At 42.1% G+C, this 17674-nt stretch overlaps 1 protein-coding gene across 1 annotated transcript in view; it reads left to right on the top strand.

Moving 5' to 3' along the window:
• The window catches only part of LOC111153786 (dynein cytoplasmic 2 heavy chain 1), a 309334-nt gene that overhangs the window by 141551 nt on the left and 150109 nt on the right, over window positions 1-17674 (top strand). Inside the window, 5 exon segments of the mRNA XM_022513025.1 lie at window positions 6408-6571; window positions 8255-8374; window positions 8923-9057; window positions 10588-10731; window positions 14185-14274. Of these exon segments, the coding sequence (XP_022368733.1) occupies window positions 6408-6571; window positions 8255-8374; window positions 8923-9057; window positions 10588-10731; window positions 14185-14274 (653 nt within the window).

The raw sequence follows: 17674 nt of genomic DNA, 5'->3' as shown, positions 1-17674 counted from the left end.
GACACAGATCACAGGTAGGCAGAGAGGCAGGCAGAGAGAGAGGAAGGGAAGCAGGCTCCCTACCGAGCAGAGAGCCCGCCGTGGGGCTCGATCCCAGGACCCTGGGATCATGACCCGAGCCGAAGGCAGAGGCTTAACCCACTGAGCCACCCAGGTGCCCCAATACTGTGGTTTTGATTTGTATTTCCTTGATGCCAAATGATGTGGAGCACTTTTTCATGTGTCTGTTGGCCATCTGGATGTCTTCTTTGCAGAAATGTCTGTTCATGTCCTCTGCCCATTTCTTGATTGGATTATTTGTTCTTTGGGTGTTGAGTTTGGTAAGTTCTTTATGGATTTTAGATACTAACCCTTTACCTGATAGGTCATTTGAGAATATCTTCTCCCATTCTGTCAGTTATTTTTTGGTTTTGTTGACTGTTTCATTTGCTGTGCAAAAGCTTTTGATCTTGATGAATTCCCAATAGTTCATTTTTGCCCTTGCTTCCCTTGCCTTTGGCAGTGTTCCGGAAGAAGTTGCTGCGGCTGAGGTCGAAGAGGCTGCTGCCTGTGTTCTCCTCAAGGGTTTTGATGGATTCGTTTCTCACATTGAGGTGTTTCATCCATTTTGAGTCTATTTTCGTGTGTGGTATAAGGAAACGGTCCAGTTTCGTTTTTCTGGACATGGCTGTCCAATTTTCCCACCACCATTTGTTGAAGAGGCTGTCTTTTTTCCATTGGACATTCTTTCCTTCTTTGTCGAAGATTACTTGACCCTAGAGTTGAGGGTCTATTTCTGGGCTCTCTATTCTGTTCCATTGATCTATGTGTTGTTTTTGTGCCAGTACCATGCTGTCTTGATGATGACAGCTTTGTAATAGAGCTTGAAGTCTGGAATTGCGATGTTGCCAACTTTTTATTTTTTTTCCCAACATTTCTCTGGTTATTCAGGGTAATTTCTAGTTCCATATAAATTTTAGGATTATTTGTTCCATTTCTTTGAAAAAATGGATAGTATTTTGATAAGGATTGTGTTAAATGTGTAGATTGCTTTAGGGAGCATAGACATTTTCACAGTATTTTTTCTTCCAATCTATGAGCCTGGGACGTTTTTCCATTTCTTTGTGTCTTCCTCAATTTTTTTCATGAGTACTTTATAGTTTTCTGAGCACAGATTCTTTGCCTCTTTGGTTAGGTTTATTCCTAAGGATCTTATGGTTTTGGGTGCAATTGTAAATGGGATCGACTCCTTCATTTCCCTTTCTTCTGTCTGATAGTGGTTTATTCTTAATGGGCGATGTGGGCTGTCTTTCGGGCCTTGTCAGTTTGCTCATTTGGTTGGCAAGACTTTGTATTTGTCTTCACTTAATCCTGCTCATCTTCAGCTCGTCAGCCTGGGACGGTATCAGCACAGTGGAGCAGTTGTGTCAGTGGAGACCATTACCGAAATGTTACCCATTGATGGAATGTTTGATGGTGGTTCACATGGTACTTGGATTTGTCTAGGTTGGATGATAATGTAGTTCTGAAGAGTTTGGACCTGGAAACAGATACAACGTCTGTATCTATTATAAATGTTGACCAAACCAAACCATATTCTGAAACCTGATCCAGGTTCAGAACCGAGATAACAAACATGTCAGTTTGGACTTTCCCTGGAAAGAGAGCAGGAGACCAATCTGTACTTGTGTCCCATCGTGGTGTGTCTAGGCTTCTCTAAGGTTCACAGAAGATTTTGTGTCCAGAATAGAAAATGGTCAAAATGAACTTCGCTGCTAACCCTGTGGGTTAACTCCCGCATACACTGAGGCCTGAAGCCGTTTCGCCCGTGTCGGGCTTTACTGTTCCGCGTGATGCTTCCTGACGGTAGGACACAGCACTTACATCCAAGCGTCATTTTTAGACAATGAACCATTTACTTTGAAATATTTAAAAAATTTTCTGTCCAAATAAAACACGCACATTTTATAAAACCAAATAGTACAGAATGGATGTAGGTTTCCATCCCTTCCTTCCTCACGACTAGTCCTATTCACCAGAGAAAACCAGGTGTTTTTCAATTTTAACATTTTATTGAAATATGTGTGTGTTGCAGTTTAAGAATTTTTGCAAATAGCATACACCTGTGTGAGCACCCAGAGCAAGATCTAGAGCTTTATCTGCACTGCAGAAGCTCCCTTGTTGACGACGCTCCCCCACAAGGGTGACCGCCTTTCTGACAGTGTAGGTAGGTTGGCTTGTGTCCGTATGTTGCCTAAATGGGAGAGAGAGCAGAAGCCATGGACTCCATAGGGCTGGCCTGGTCCTCACAGCCCGCTGTGGTGTTCCGCATGGACCGGGAGTCATTTCACAGCACCAGCAGCACACAGGCCATGCTGGGACCATCCTCAAGTCTCGGTCTCAAATGAGAGTACGTTCCGATCACACCGATAACCAGACAGCTTCCTCTCCCAGCTAACTGGAGTGGCTTCTGCGTTTGTTGTGTTTTAACCAGTTATCACATAGTCCCCTTCCACTTCCCTTCCTCCTCGAGAAACATTATTAAGATCACGGTCATCTATTGTCCGCACCTGTTCCCAGCAAAACCACACGGTCCTTGAACTGTTGTCCAGTCACCTAATGTAAGCCCCGTCCTGTGACCGGTGTCTCTGGGCCATCTTCCCATGACCATACCGTGTCTCCAGAGGACCTCATTGTGAACTGCCGGCCGGCATGACTTGTTCTGTTTGTCTTCTATGGTGTGTGTGTATCACGTTTGCTAAAGTTACGTATCTTTAAAGCATTTGCTCATTTTGTCCAAATTGCCAAATGTAATGGTGTATATTTTATATAATGTTCTCATAACTTTTTGGTTTAAGTTGGTTGTATAATGATGTCTCTTTCTTAACATTGATCATTTTTTTTCCTCGATCCATCTTTAATGAAGGTTTATCAGTTTTTCTAATCTCTTCAAAATACCAACTTTTAACTTTGTTGATTTCCTTTATTTTTAAATTTTTAAATTATTTTTTCTGTTTTGTTTCACTTTTTTTTAAAAGGTTTTATTTATTTATTTGACAAACAGAGATCACAAGTAGGCAGAGAGGCAGGAAGAGAGAGGAGGAAGCAGGCTTCCCTCTGAGCAGGGAGCCCAATGAGGGGCTCGATCCCAGGACACTGAGATCATGACCTGAGCTGAAGGCAGAGGCTTTAACCCACTGAGCCAGTCAGGCGCCCCTTGTTTCACGTTTTTACTTGAGTTCTAGTTAGTTAGCTTATAGTATAGTATTGGTTCAGGAGGAGAGTTCAGTGATTTGTCACTTAAATATGACACCCAGTGCTCATCACAACAGGTACCCTCCGTAATGCCCATCGTCCTCTTTATTGTATTTTTGAACTGGTTTTTCCTCTTTGGAATTCCCTTCCCGTTATTTTTCCTTAGATTTCCTTTGGTGTTCTTTTCTCTAGATTCTTGAGATGGAAATTCAAAATACTGACGTTTCATTTTTTTTTTTTTTAAATACATTTATTGATGTCTAAAAATTTCCCTCTCGGCCCTCCTCCAGCTTCATGCCAGTGTTTCAACTTTTTTTCAGTTCATTGACTTACATAACTTTATTGTTGTTATTTTATGTCTTGGCAGTTGGAGATTTTCTAGTGCCCTTTCATGTTCAACACAACTCCCTTTTGGCCAGAGAACTTGCTCTGCAGTATTCAGTTGTTTGAACCCTGGTGTTCTTTCTCTATAGCTGGACATTTCATTAATTTTTCCATGTACACTTGAAAATTATGTGAAATTTGCTCTTTGTTGTTTAATTTTTCCTAAAGTTAGTTTTGTCAGGTTTGTTCATTATAGTGTTGTTTTTTTGTGTGTCTTTACTCTCTTTGCCTTGTTTTCTTTTTTTTTTTATCATTTCTTGAGAGAATTTCTTAAAGGTTCTATGATTTTTAAATTTGTTTTTCTTTTAGTTCTCTTAGTTTTTCTTTAAATATTTGAAGCTTTGTTTTGGGGTGCATACATATTTGAAAATGTGATCTTTCCCTGTTTGGGTTATTTTCTTTATCGTTCTGAAATGTCCTTTTTCTACAGAAATGTATCAAGTTTTAGAGTCTGCTATTAGAATGGTTACATTGCTTTGGGGGGTTAGTGTCTGCATGGTAATAATTTTTTTTCTTTTACTTTCCATTTTCTGTTAGTCTTGTTTCTCAAGGGCGCCTCTCTTCACTTTATCACTTGGTTTTCATTTCCAATCACCGTGCAGTCTTTCAGTTTGTTACGTAATTTAACACAGCTAAGCAGGTCATTTGATCCCTGATCCAGTTTTGTAATTAACGTGGTTTTATTTCTTGATAAAACATTGCCTATTTTTTTAATGGTCACCCTCCATATAACAATGTGTATCTTTGACTTTTTATTTTATTACGAATAAATTAAATGCCTTACCACTTCCCCAGGGCACTTGACCCCATGGACCCCCTACCTGCCCCTGTGTTGCTGTGACACACCATCAGGGTCACAGGATGTCCTAATGACTGTCTTTAAAACCTGTATTTACACAGATTGATCCTTCTGTGGTTCTCAAAGTCTTTCATCATTCCCATCATCTCCTCATTTACATCTACGTTATTTTTCCTTTTTTAAATTGTCATTCTTTTTTTTTTTTTAAGATTTTATTTATTTATTTGACAGACAGGGATCACAAGTAGGCAGAGAGGCAGGCAGAGAGAGAGAGGGGGAAGCAGGCTCCCTGCTGAGCAGAGAGCCCGATGCGGGGCTCAATTCCAGGACCCTGAGATCATGACCCGAGCCGGAGGCAGAGGCTTTAACCCACTGAGCCACCCAGGCGCCCCTTAAATTGCCATTCTTGTTTGGTTCACAGGCAGGGTTCTGTTAGTGTCAGGTGTGTGGCCCCGTGACGGAGCACTTGTGGACGCGGCTCAGTGCTCATCGTGGGACGTGTGCGCCCCTCTCCGCCCACCTCAGCTTTCTTCTGTCTGAGGCATTTCCTTTCCTGTGTCCTTCAGGGAAGGCCCATTGGGAACAAACTTCTTGTTCTTTGATTTCTGAGGGAGATTTGTTTTTCGGCCTGGCATGGAATCCTGGGTTGGTATTTATTTTCTTTAGCAGTTTAAAAGATTTTATTCCTTCATCATCTAGCTTTTGTCAGTCCCGTTGAGAAACACTTGTGGCTTTATCCTTACTCTTCAGGGGCGATGGGCGTTTTCCTCCAGATGCTTTATGACTTCACCATTGGTTTCCAGCGGTTTGATTATGATGTCCCTAGAACTGGCTTTCTTTGCATTTATCCTGCTTAAGTTTTCTTGAAACATTCTAGTTGATGTAGAAGTATTTCATTGGGGTTTTAAGTTTGTGTTTTTCTGATAAAGATTGTAGTTCAACATTGTTTTGATATTGTTTTTTGGACATTTATATATCCTTTTTCATAAAGTGCTTATTGAATTATTTTCATATTAAAAAAAGTTTTTAAGTAAAATTTAAAAACCCATTCTGGGGTTGTCAAAAACTCCTTACAATACTTTTCTTAGTCTTTGAAAATAATCTTTGAAAGTGTGTATTTTGTACTTAAAAAATAAATTATTTGTTGTCAATTTAAAATTTTAAGTTTCGGGTATAATTGCTGATTTATTTTTCTGTGTGTGTTGTATAATGGATATCATTTTTTTATTAAACTTTGGAATATACTCCTTTATGAGGTGGAACTTTATTTTCTCTTAGTTTAATTTCTTACCTCAAATCACTTGTATATGGCAATCTGAATAAGTCCTTTGAAGTTAATAATGAGCATCCTTGCAATTCCTCATATATTGATAATCCTAGGTTTTCACCAGCTCTTTCTGTCTTTACATAGTACATCTTAAAAGCTAGAAAATGAACACTTTAAAAAAATATGTATTTTAGAGAGAGCAAGAGAGAGGCAGCATGAGTCGGAGGGGTGGAGGGAGAGGGAGAGAGAATCCCAAGCAGACTCCCCACTGAGCAGGGAGCCCGATGCAAGACTTGATCTCAGGACCCTGAGATCATGACCTGAGCCAAAGGCAGACGCTTTACCGACTGAGCCACCAAAGCCGCTGATGAGTTACGTGGAGAATTGTATATAACTGAGTTGTTATTGTTTGTGTCACCTATAATCAGTCATTTCAGGAAAATTTTGAATAAAATGTAATATGTATATATTTCTTTGACGCATCAGTATCCCAAGATCGTCTTACTGACTGGTGCTTAAGCCCTGTTTGTGTATGTGCTGACGAACAGGGCATTCTGGTTCCTAGTTCCTTGCGCAGCTAACTGCTGCTATTCCATACTCTACTAAAAAGCCTGTGCTAATGACTGTTGAGGAATACTAGGAAATGTAAATTAGATTTGGTAATGTCATAAAGCAAAAGACAGAATATTGAAGCCAACTAATTGTGTCGTTTTAAACAAATAGGACCACGTTATGTGGTACAAATAGGTGACAAAATTATTGACTACAATGAAGAATTCCGACTTTTCTTGTCAACAAGAAACCCAAATCCCTTCATCCCACCGGACGCAGCCTCCATTGTTACAGAGGTCAACTTCACGACCACCAGGAGTGGATTGCGAGGACAGGTACGTGTGGCCACCGAGACGTGACCTCTGCGGTCTCCTGCAGCTTGGTGTATCAGAGGACTCTCGGAACTGGAGGTGCCTTTGTGGAATTGATTAGCGTTTAAACTTTTGGAACCGTCTTGACAATCTGTTCGTGGGTGGAGTCAAGCGTTGGGGTTTACTTTATCATTTGTGTTAGACTCATGCGTCTGTTGTTAGCATGGAAGCACGGCTTCTCCCAGCCGCACGTTAATTTCAGGGTCGATTTCTGTCATGTGTGGGAGAGTTTGGGAGAGGGAATGATCATAGATTGAGTTCAGCTACGTTTTCTGTTTTAATTATAAAAACTAAAGTTCACATACGAGAACTCCGTTTCAGTTGACTTGTTTGGCTGATTGAGGGCGGTGTTAGAGTCCCCAGCTGACATTTGTTTTTCCACTAGAATGTATGCCTCTTTGAATTTTCATCTCTGTGTATGACTTCTTATGATTTAGACCATTATGTGAGTCTCAAAATGATTTTTTATATTCTAGGCTTTTGCTTACATAGTTTCCTCTCTCATTTTCCTCTTAAGGCTATCTTGCCTATTGACTTTGAGTCCTTCTGTTTTTCACTCATCTAACAGTTGTAGACTCTTCCTGTTTTCATTTACTATGATAGTGTGTATATTTGGTACATTTTTACTTAATTATAATTTTCAAAAATTTCCTTTAAAATTCTTTTTCTTATAATAACATACAGCTCACAGCATGTGTTTTTATGGAGGGTATGTTTTGACTTACTTGGATGATGCTTCTTATAAATAAAACTATGAAGGGATTACTCAAAGCGTGGCAGAATTGATTGATGAAATTGCTCATTCTGTCTGGAGCCTGGCCATCCCCACACAACGGGGGTCAGATCTGTCAGAAGTGCTCAGTGAGGTTGCTTGTCCGACAGATTTGCATGGACATGTTTTATGACCCTCCCGTGTCATAAACCCTAATTTAAAGTTTCAAAATGAAGAATTTGACATAGCATTTAAAAATAGCTTTAGGAAGATTCATTTAATTCACCCATTTAAAGTGTGCAGTTCTGTGGCTTTTTAGTGGACTGCCAGGTTCTTGTGGTAACTCTCTGTTGCACATTTTGAAGAACAGCCAGACTTTTCCAAGGTGACTGTGCTTTACTTCCCTGCCAGAAACGTGTGAGGATTCTGCTCCCCACTCCCCCATTTTGCTGACACACATTGTTACTTGTCTTTTCAACTGTAGCTGTTCTAGTGGGGGTGAAGTGGTGTCTCACTGAGATTGTGAGGATAGAGTATTTTAAGTAAGAGATCTTTTTGTTTCTTTATAGGAATATTTGCCACTTAAAAAATCTAGCTTCCATAGTTGTTACATATTTAATCTAATTTTAGAACTAAATATTACATATTGATATATTAAGTAAGAAAATTTCTTACACATGTCCTATACTATTTAATGTTTTATTGATCAGTTTAACTATTTGCCTCTTTTTCGTCAAAAATAATTATGAAAATTATAATATAATATGAATTATGAATATTATAATAGTCATATTTAATTAGAGTCAAAAGAAGTACATAATATCATAATAATTGCAATATTTGGCACAACACAAGGCCTGTTTGTGGGAAGTTTGCTTTGTTCTGTTTGAACTTTACCTCTAAAATAACTGACTTAAAAATAATTTTTTTTTAAGCTTTTGGCTTTAACTATTCAGCATGAGAAACCTGACTTAGAGGAGCAGAAAACAAAACTATTACAACAGGAAGAAGATAAGAAAATACAGTTAGCCAAGCTTGAGGAATCTCTTTTAGAGGTAAAATTTAGTTATTCAGGATGCTTTCTTATATGACATTTTTTTAGTGAATATAATTAATAGCTATTTAAAAATTCAGTAGTACCTTCCACATGTCTTTGGTTGTATCAAAGATATCTTAAAATAAAAAATCAGAGAGAAAAAAGTAGATGTCTTGGAATACAAGATCTTAAGAAGTAATGGTAATTTAATGTCTAAAATAAGTGATTTTTAAGGAATACTGTCTTTATATAATATTATTTCACTAATGTTTAATTATTATATGCTTAGAGTTTCAAGCAGCATTAAAATGTAGCATGAGATTATGATTTAATCTGTACCTTTGGTTTTTATTTTATTAGATTGATAAAATTAAGACGTATGCTTTGATGATATACTATGTAATGATTTACTCTAACATTCTCATAAGCTATAAAGTGTTGAAATTCTTTTAAAATAACGTAGGTTTTCATAAACATTATTTAAGGAGAGCTGAGACGGGCTTCTTTCCATGGGTTACTTAGCAGGTATGATAATCGCCACATTTTACTTACTGATTTCTGCTGCAGACCCTTGCCACATCCCAAGGGAATATTTTGGACAATAAGGATTTGATTGACTCTTTGAATCAGACGAAAGCGAGCAGCGCGCTTATTCAGGAGTCGCTGAAAGCATCTTACAAACTCCAAGTTTCCCTTGACCAAGTAATTGTTTCCTTTTTTTGTAATCTTACATCACGTGTTCCTAAGCTTTTATATTAATATGACTAAACAGTGGACAGTCAGGACTTTGGGGGAACGATTACAAAAAAGAAAGAAAGTTCTTCAGAAAGCCCAGAGCCTGGGTCTGATGGGTCCTGCTCTGGGGGGTGCTGAGACGCTCAGGGCAACGCACATGAGGTCCGCTGGCCTCTGCTGACTTCTGGTGCCGCGTTAGCTCTGGTTCTGGGGTGACAGCCTTACACTGAAGTTGAACATGAGAGGACTGAAAATGACTGTTAAGAGCATCTTTGCTATTCCTGGAGCTTTTTAAGATTAAGGCACGTTCAGTATGTTAAGTAGGAGTTCTAAGGTGTTTTTTCCATTAAAAACATTTTCTTCCCTTAAGATGCCATGGCTTAAAATGCCTTTTGCCTTTCTTTTGATAAGCCCTTTTGCAAAATCCTAGTCCAAGTTCAGAACAGCCCGCCTTTCCTTCTGCACTCTGGTGATGGAGCTTTGCCTGAAGGCGGGCAGATGCCCGGACAGATGAGGGTTCCCGTGCATTTCTGGGCTCCAGCCTCGCCTGGGCCCGTGCTGAAGGTGTCCTTTCGGTGCCATCCAGCCCTTGTCCTGGCTGTGCACCTGCAGGGCACTGCCATTTGTCCTGGGAAAGCCTCTGTGGGAACCGCTGCAGGAGCAGGTGTGCAGCCCGTGGCGAGCCTGGCCCCCTGGCTGAGCCCAGCCGATGGTGCACCCCTCTCTTCCTGGTCTCACAGCACAGGGCTTGGCCTCCCTCCTGCACGCACAGTACCGAGGCATCCCGTAACGACATCACCTCTGTGATCCTGGCACTGGGATCACAGTGACTCCCGAGTCCCACTGAGAACACTAGGCCCTGCCCAGTCGGGGCCCCTTCCCTGCCGTCCCAGGGGTCCGTGTGCTCTCGGTCTGTTCCGCGCCCACGCAGAGCCTGACCCCCAGTCCAGGCTCCGCTCCGTCAGTGTTCCTGCGGCCCCAGCACCCACACGCTCTACACTCGCAGTCGCTCTACACTCGGGGGCCGCTCTACACTCGGGGGCCGCTCTACACTTGTGGTCACTCTACACTTGGTGTCCACTCTACACTCGTGGTCTCTCTACACTCGCAGTCGCTCTACACTCACAGTCTCCACGCTCCCCTCCCCGCAGGGCCGATGGTGCCCTGCCCTCTGGCCACCCTAACAGCGACCTACACTGCCTCCCTCTGGGAACGCACAGTCGCACCGCTTCTCTTGGGGCATGACTGCTGAGCAGCCCCCCTCACTGCTCCCTCAGGCAGGTGCTCTGCGCCCTCCAGAGGGCCGCGCATGTGGTCCCGGAGCTGAGACTTCTTTAATCCGCGGTGCTCAGTCTTGTAAGAGGAAGGCAGGCTAGATGGTGCTGTGTGACATGTCACCATGTGGCACCCATGTGGGACGCGCAGGGCAGCCGGCGGGGCACAGGGTGGCAGGTGCAGCCAGCACTGAGGGCCACCTCCCCGCCCTCTGATCTGCAGGAGCGGGACGCCTACCTTCCCCTGGCTGACAGCGCCAGCAAGATGTACTTCATCATCTCCGACTTGTCCAAAATTAACAACATGTACCGCTTCAGCCTGGCAGCCTTTCTGCGACTTTTCCAGCGAGCTCTGCGGAACAAGCAGGTATGCCGTTCTTATCCCATAGTGGGCAGTGGCTGAGACGCCTTGGCTAGGGGCTTGGCTTGGGGTGAGAATTGCCTGTGAAAACCTGTCTGGAATTCTGTTTCAGAAGGCCGATGGGACTGTTTCAAACTATCTAAAGAGACTAGCTCAGAAACTAGCTGAATTGTGTTTTACACTCTATACCACCCATCCTGGGGTGGCAGTCCTCTCACTGGAAATGATTCTGAGTACAAATCCGTAAGTAATAGATTATCATTAAAGTGGTATAAGGCTAAGAGGTTATCTGCGTAATCTCATTGCTTGGGGAGAACAACACCGAAGATGCCATTGTCAGTCATTTGAGCTGTGCTCCGTGCCGGGTCCTGTAGCTAAGGAGGCTAGAGGAGTGTCCTCCGCCTTACGGAGTGTGTCTGCTAAGGGGGAGGGGGGTCTTCACCCACAGGTATCACGGTCCTTACAGTAAGCCCCAGGGTAGCGCGGACAGCTTTCATGCCCTCCGTAGAAACCTGCACAGCGTTTGGGAAGACTGTGAGGCCAGATGGTGTGAGCCCTGTACGCATGTGCTGTCTAGACGTTTTCCTAACCCCAGGCTCGGCCAATCTGATGGTGGTTTTCTTCAGCTCACGGCTTCTGTGGGAAATTTGGCCAGGGCCGAGCAGCGATGGCTTACCTCTCTTTGATAGTGTTTGGGACCTCAGCTGGGACAGGAGGAGTGGAGCAGGGGTGGGAGGGGGAGGCTCCCCTGCTCGCCCAGTGCCTGGGGCAAGAGGGCTTGGTGAGGAGGACACCGAGCTGGACTTCTGCGCCACACAGAGTAGCAGATGTCTGGTAGGACATGTTGGGGGCCGAATGTGTGTTCCAGTGCGTGAGGCAGAAGCTGTTCTAAGTCAGCCTGGGGTCAGTGTCACCTGTGTTGTGTGCGGTCTGGCGGAGGCAGTCCCAACGCTGCTGTGATCGGGGGGGGTGCACACCTCTTGACAAGACGGTATCAGAGAATGGGCCTTTGGTTTTTGTTTTGTTTTGTTTTAAGGATTTTATTTATTTATTTGACAGAGAGATCACAAGTAGGCAGAGAGGCAGACAGAGAGAGAGGGGGAGAAGCAGGGTCCTCACTGAGCAGAGAGCCCGATGCGGGGCTCGATCCCAGGACGTGAGACCATGACCTGAGCCGAAGGCAGAGGCTTTAACCCACTGAACCACCCAGGTGCCAGAGAATGGGCCTGTGTTTTTTGTTTGTTTGTTTGTTTGTTTTTTATTTTCAACATAACAGTATTCATTGTTTTTGTACCATACCCAGTGCTCCATGCAGTCCGTGCCCTCTCTAATACCCACCACCTGGTTCCCCCAACCTCCCACCCCCCCACCTCTTCAAACCGTCAGATTGTTTTTCACAGTCCATAGTCTCTCATGGTTCACCTCCCCTTCCAATTTCCCTCAACTCCCTTCTCCTCTCCCAACTCCCCTTGTCCTTCATGCTATTTGTTATGCTCCACAAATAAGTGAAACCATATGATAATTGACTCTCTCTGCTTGACTTATTTCACTCAGCATCATCTCTTCCAGTCCCGTCCATGTTGCTACAAAAGTTGGGTATTCATCCTTTCTGATGGAGGCATTAAGGCAGCTACAGACATTGACGGTTTCTCTGTTTTCAGTGGGTTGCTTCTCTAGTTTTCTTCTGAGTTAAATTCCTAGACTTGGATGACTGGGACCAAAGTGCCCGTCTGTAAGCTCTCAGACAAATGCCTTCTCATTACCTTTGGGGACATGTGCTTTTGGCGTGTTAAACCGAGGCAGTGACAGCGCCTTTTCCATCTGTGTCTCCACCAACAGTGGATTATATCTTCGAATAATTTTTGCATGATAAATTTCTCATAAATTACTTAGAAAGTACACAATTATAAGTTTATTTTAAATTCTTTCTTTTCCTTTAGTCTAGAAATATTCCTGTTCAAAGTCAGTGACTCTGGGGGCGCCTGGGTGGCTCAGTGGGTTAAGCCTCTGCCTTCTGCTCAGGTCATGATCTCAGGGTCCTGGGATCGAGCCCTGAGTTGGGCTCTCTGCTCAGCGGGGAGCCTGCTTCCCCTTCCCCCTCTGCCTGCCTCTCTGCCTGCTTGTGATCTCTGTCTGTCAAATAAATAAATAAATAAATAAAACCTTAAAAAAAAAAAGTCAGCGACCCTGAAGGACTAGGAGAACTGATGAAGAGGTTGCAGTTCTGCCTGAACCCAGTGAGAACTTGGGTTATTCTGGTGCACAGCTCCGTGTCTCCTCAGGAACTGGCAGTCTTTGATGGCGTGGCTCTTGAATAACACTGACCTTTGTGTGTGTGTGCATGTGTATGTGTATGCATGTGCGTGTATATGTGCATGTGTGTGTGTATTGTGAATGTGTGTGCATGTGTATGTGTGCACGTGCATGCTGGTGTTTATGTGTGCATGTGTGTATTGTGTGTATTGTGCACGTGTGTGATCTTCGTGAAGCAGTAGTGAAGGGGAAAGGCTGTTTGCCACGTGAGCTCTCAGGTAGTCCAGGTACCCCTGGGGCCGGGCCGGGGCCTGCTGCACATGAGAACCAGCCTGTGTGGTTTTATGTCGGTGTCACACCTCACCCTGCTTATCCTGGATGTAGTTCTTTAAACTGTTAAAATTGTCGTACGAGTTTTTTTCTTGTCAGTTATAATCATAAGCAAGCAAGAAAATTTAGCCTAACTAGTACAGCTGAGTGGAACTTTCACGGGCTGTTTCCTCCAAGTGCTCCCTGAGGTGAGATGGAAAGCTCTTTCACTGTTGGGGAACAGACCAGCCTTGACAGTCCCCTCTGTCTGTGTCTACACCAAGCCCTTCTTCAGTAAGCAGAGGGAACAGCCATTAGTGGTATTTTCCAGATCGTGGCAGTCATGTGCCACACAGAAGAAGAGAACAGGTGAAACACTAAAGGTGGTATGAGTTCTTAACAGCATCACGGTCGAAGTTATTGTCCATCTTTAGCTAACGTGGAAGGCGTGGTTTAAGATTGTTCAGGTTCTTATATTGAGGATGAGAAAATTTTATATTGGGTGGTTCTGGTCACCCTGTTTTGGGGCTGGGCTGATTATTATAATACAAGGAATGAAATGGGTTTAACCCATACTAATAGTATTTTTAATGCCATTAGGTATCAAAGTGGTATTGTCAAATTCAATTCACATTGTATTATTGGAAATTGACTATAATTTTCATTCATTTAAATCCTTAACTCTGTGCATTAAAGAAAAATACATCAAAATTTTTCTTGTATTAGTGTACAAATTTAATGTACTTGTTTGGCCCCTTGAATTGACAAAGATAATTGTTCCAGAATCAGCTTTGAGTCTGGAGGAGCAGTTTATAGGTGTGATTATGCTAGGGGGTATTATTTTCATGTTTATAAATTTCCTAATGGTTTTTTAAATTTTCTAATTGTAATCTATAGGAATCTGAAAATACAGAACAGAGAATCCAGTCTCTTATCAGCTCATTAAAACATATGGTCTATGAATATATATGCCGTTGTCTATTCAAGGTAAGAAGTATTGTTTTTTCACGTATAAAATACGACCTGTATTTTGATTTCATTCATTATTACAGTTAAATTGTATCACATTTACCTACAGAAAGGTATTGAAATTGGCATTTCTGATACTTTCCCAGAATGATGCTTATTGCTAACTGGAAGGTCTCATGGAGTGGCAGGGTATGGTTGTGAGGGAGGAGAACGCGAGCAAGGAAGGGAGAGCACACGTGCAGGGGGTCTGCCGCTGTGGCTCTGGACACCAGTAGCCAGGCTGTGGAGGTCATTTTCTAGCTGCACCGGTGTCCCCTGCTCAGCACTGGTGCCAGTGTGCACCACAGTAGGATGTTTGGGGGGCCTGTTTGGGAATACTTCCTCTACACAGTTAAATTCAAAAATACCTCCTGATATTGCCAGTGTCCCCTAGGTTGGGAGACAAAACTGGTTCCGTTCCTGGCGTTAGGAAGTAAACTAATGCCTGATCCTGAGTTGTGAAATTTGTCATGGGCGTCTTTGTATTACAAGGGTCCCCGAGGATTATAAAGTGAAATGTAATTTAGAAATTTTTGTATGTTGTAGAAAATAGAAGCTTTCACCTTTCACTTAGGAATTTTTTTTTTTTTTTTTTAAGTACTGGTCTTTGGGTATAGGCTGAGCTAGATGAGGAAGAGCTTTGTAAAGGCAATTAACTACATGAGAGAAACAGAGTTACTATGGTACTGTTATGTAGGGTTCTTAGAAAATCTTGGGAAAGATACAGTTAATACATTTTTCAGAAAGGGACAGTAACTTTTTTGAGTACAGTCAGAATATTGATGATGTTTCCTTGAGACAGAGGGAATTATTACTGGACGCTCAAAGACCTATAGTTGGACATTTCTGCGGGATGTTTCTTTAATGAGAACTGTGGAGACCCCATATAGGTCTATAGACAGTGTATATGTGTATTTTGGAGCTCTTATGGTTAGCCATCCTTCTAAAAATCACCTGTTTGGCCCCCAGTTTTAACTTGCATAAATGAGGAATTATAAGCAGATAAAGAAGGAAGGTAAAATAAACAGCTTTAATAAAAATTCAGAGGAGATAAAAATATTTATAAGCCATAACTTGATAAAAATAGAAAGATTAATAATTTCCAGATTAATAATAACCAGATTAATAATATCTGCTTATAAGCAGATGATCTCAAAGCCCAATTTATCCCTAAAACGTTATGACCTTAGGTAGATAGGAGGATGGCATCTCTAACATTTGTGTAATGTATTTTTGCACATAATACTGAAGCATTTTTATTATACAGACACAACCTAAAAATATTTTCTGAAAGATTTTCAAGCTTTATTTTATTTTAAGTTTATTTTACCTTCCTTATTTGCCGTGTTTGTTGATTTTCTTGGTATTCTAAAGAATAAGCTGTTTACAGAACAAGTCCACTTTATTGTAATTATTTTTAAATTTTATTTTTTAATCATTGGATTTATTTTTGATTGCTACATTATGAATTCTTATGATTAGTTTTATTTTATTCACATATAATGTACTGTTTGTTTCAGGGCTGTAGGTCTCTGAATCATCAGGCTTACACACTTCACAGCACTCACCATAGCACATGGGCTCCTCAATGTCCATCACCCAGCCACCCTGTCCCTGCCCCCCACGCCCCAGCAACCCTCAGTTTGTTTCCTGAGATTAAGAGTCTCTTATGGTTTGTCTCCCTCCCCGGTCCCATCTTGGTTCATTTTTTCTCCCTCCCTTTGTAGCTTTAATCTTTCTTATTCTTCTAGCAAATACATTAGAGCCACAAAGCTTCATTTTGATCACTCTCCTAAGAATATACTTAATGCTTTTTTACTTTTCTTTCAAGATCTATACACTCAAATAGGCTGTGATTTGTGAAAATATCACAGACCTGCACTTAGTTTAAAAATGTTTCAGTGGAAAGATAATAGAAACTTTCCTATTCACTGCAGAGGTCAGTACCTTGTTCGGAATTCCTTGTTTCTGATCCGTATGTCTGTGCCTCTGCCTATGTGTTCTTACTTTTTTTTTTAGTAATACACTGTTGACGCATGAGATTTAAACCCTTATGTCATGCGTTCTGTCATGTAATTAGGGGAAGATACAGTGCATGTTCAGTGTGGAGACGGTTGACTCTGTCAGCAGAGTTTAGTTGGGGCTGCCCCCTGTGCAAACACATGGCAGTGAGGCTCCAGCCAGCGTCCTGTTGCACGACATGGGGGCGCAAAGGCTGGGCGTCCTCAGCAGTGCGGTGCGCATGTGCAATTCCTTATTGCCCGTCTTGAGAAATACTTCTCTGTTGTGAGCAGTTAACACTCACCTTTAGAAAGCTGTCATGTATAATTCTAGAGACGTGTTTTAACTGGAGATGGACTGTCTGGTTTCTAATACTCCGATTTCTCTATCAGTGTGAATTCAGCAATCCATGGAGTTCCAGCGTTGCGTAACCAGAAAGTACAGGAATTGTAGAGCAATGAGATCATTTCTCAAGACTGAGCACTGTAATCTGACCCAGGGTGGAACTGATTTCGTATTTTAGCGAAAGGGTTTTGTGTTTGTGGCAGTCAGCTCCACACTACCCTCCCTGCCAGTCTCTCTTGCTGATGTTGCTGGTGTGTTGGTGACAGCGTTGTGGCAGCGAGAGACCCTGAAACAGAAGCTGGGTTATTAGTGGTCGCGTCACACCCACAGAGAACCAGCTTGACCTGGAACAAAAACGATTGACCTGTTTTGTAGCGGGAACTTTGGACTTTTAATAAACCAAACCGAATGGAGAAAGCTCTTTCCTTCGAGATCATTGGCTCTGCCGTTCTTCTTCTCCAAGCCACCAAAAGTGTTTCTTTCAGTAACCAAAGTATTTTGGACAATATAGCATAAGTAGCATACTTGGTTCCCCAAAACTTATGATTATAATGGAACTGTGTACAAGTTAGTACTTCTCCAGGTAATTTCTTCATCCCAGTTTATCACTTGGAGTAGATACAAAATAGTGGAAGTTGCGTTGGAGTGTTAAATAATTTCCACATATATTGGGTGAGAGTAGAGAAAAGGGTTGGGAAGAGGCCTTGGAGAGCATGTACTCTCAGTGTTTGGCCTTCTCGCGGAAGTATTTCCTAAGAGAGCTCTGATGTGGTGTAGAAAGACTGCCTGGTGAGGTGTGGAGAGCTCACCTCACCTCCCTCTTCCAATGAATTGGCTAGTTGAATAAAATACAGATGAATCATATATTTTCAAAATAAAATCCTAGTGTCTCATGATTGTATTTATCTGACAAATCATTGAATTTGGATTCTGGTATTTATTTTTTTCTGTCAAAATGTGTTTTCTTTTACAGAAAAGTGGATGTTCTTTGATTGACTGTTTATAAATTTTATAACTTGTTGCTGTTAAAATG

Source organism: Enhydra lutris, unplaced genomic scaffold, assembly GCF_002288905.1.
Source record: "Enhydra lutris kenyoni isolate GAN:26980312 unplaced genomic scaffold, ASM228890v2 scaffoldscaffold34, whole genome shotgun sequence".
Taxonomy (NCBI): Eukaryota; Metazoa; Chordata; class Mammalia; order Carnivora; family Mustelidae; genus Enhydra; species Enhydra lutris.
The sequence above is the reverse complement of the archived record's forward strand: the minus strand, read 5'-3'. Positions and strand labels throughout refer to the sequence as shown.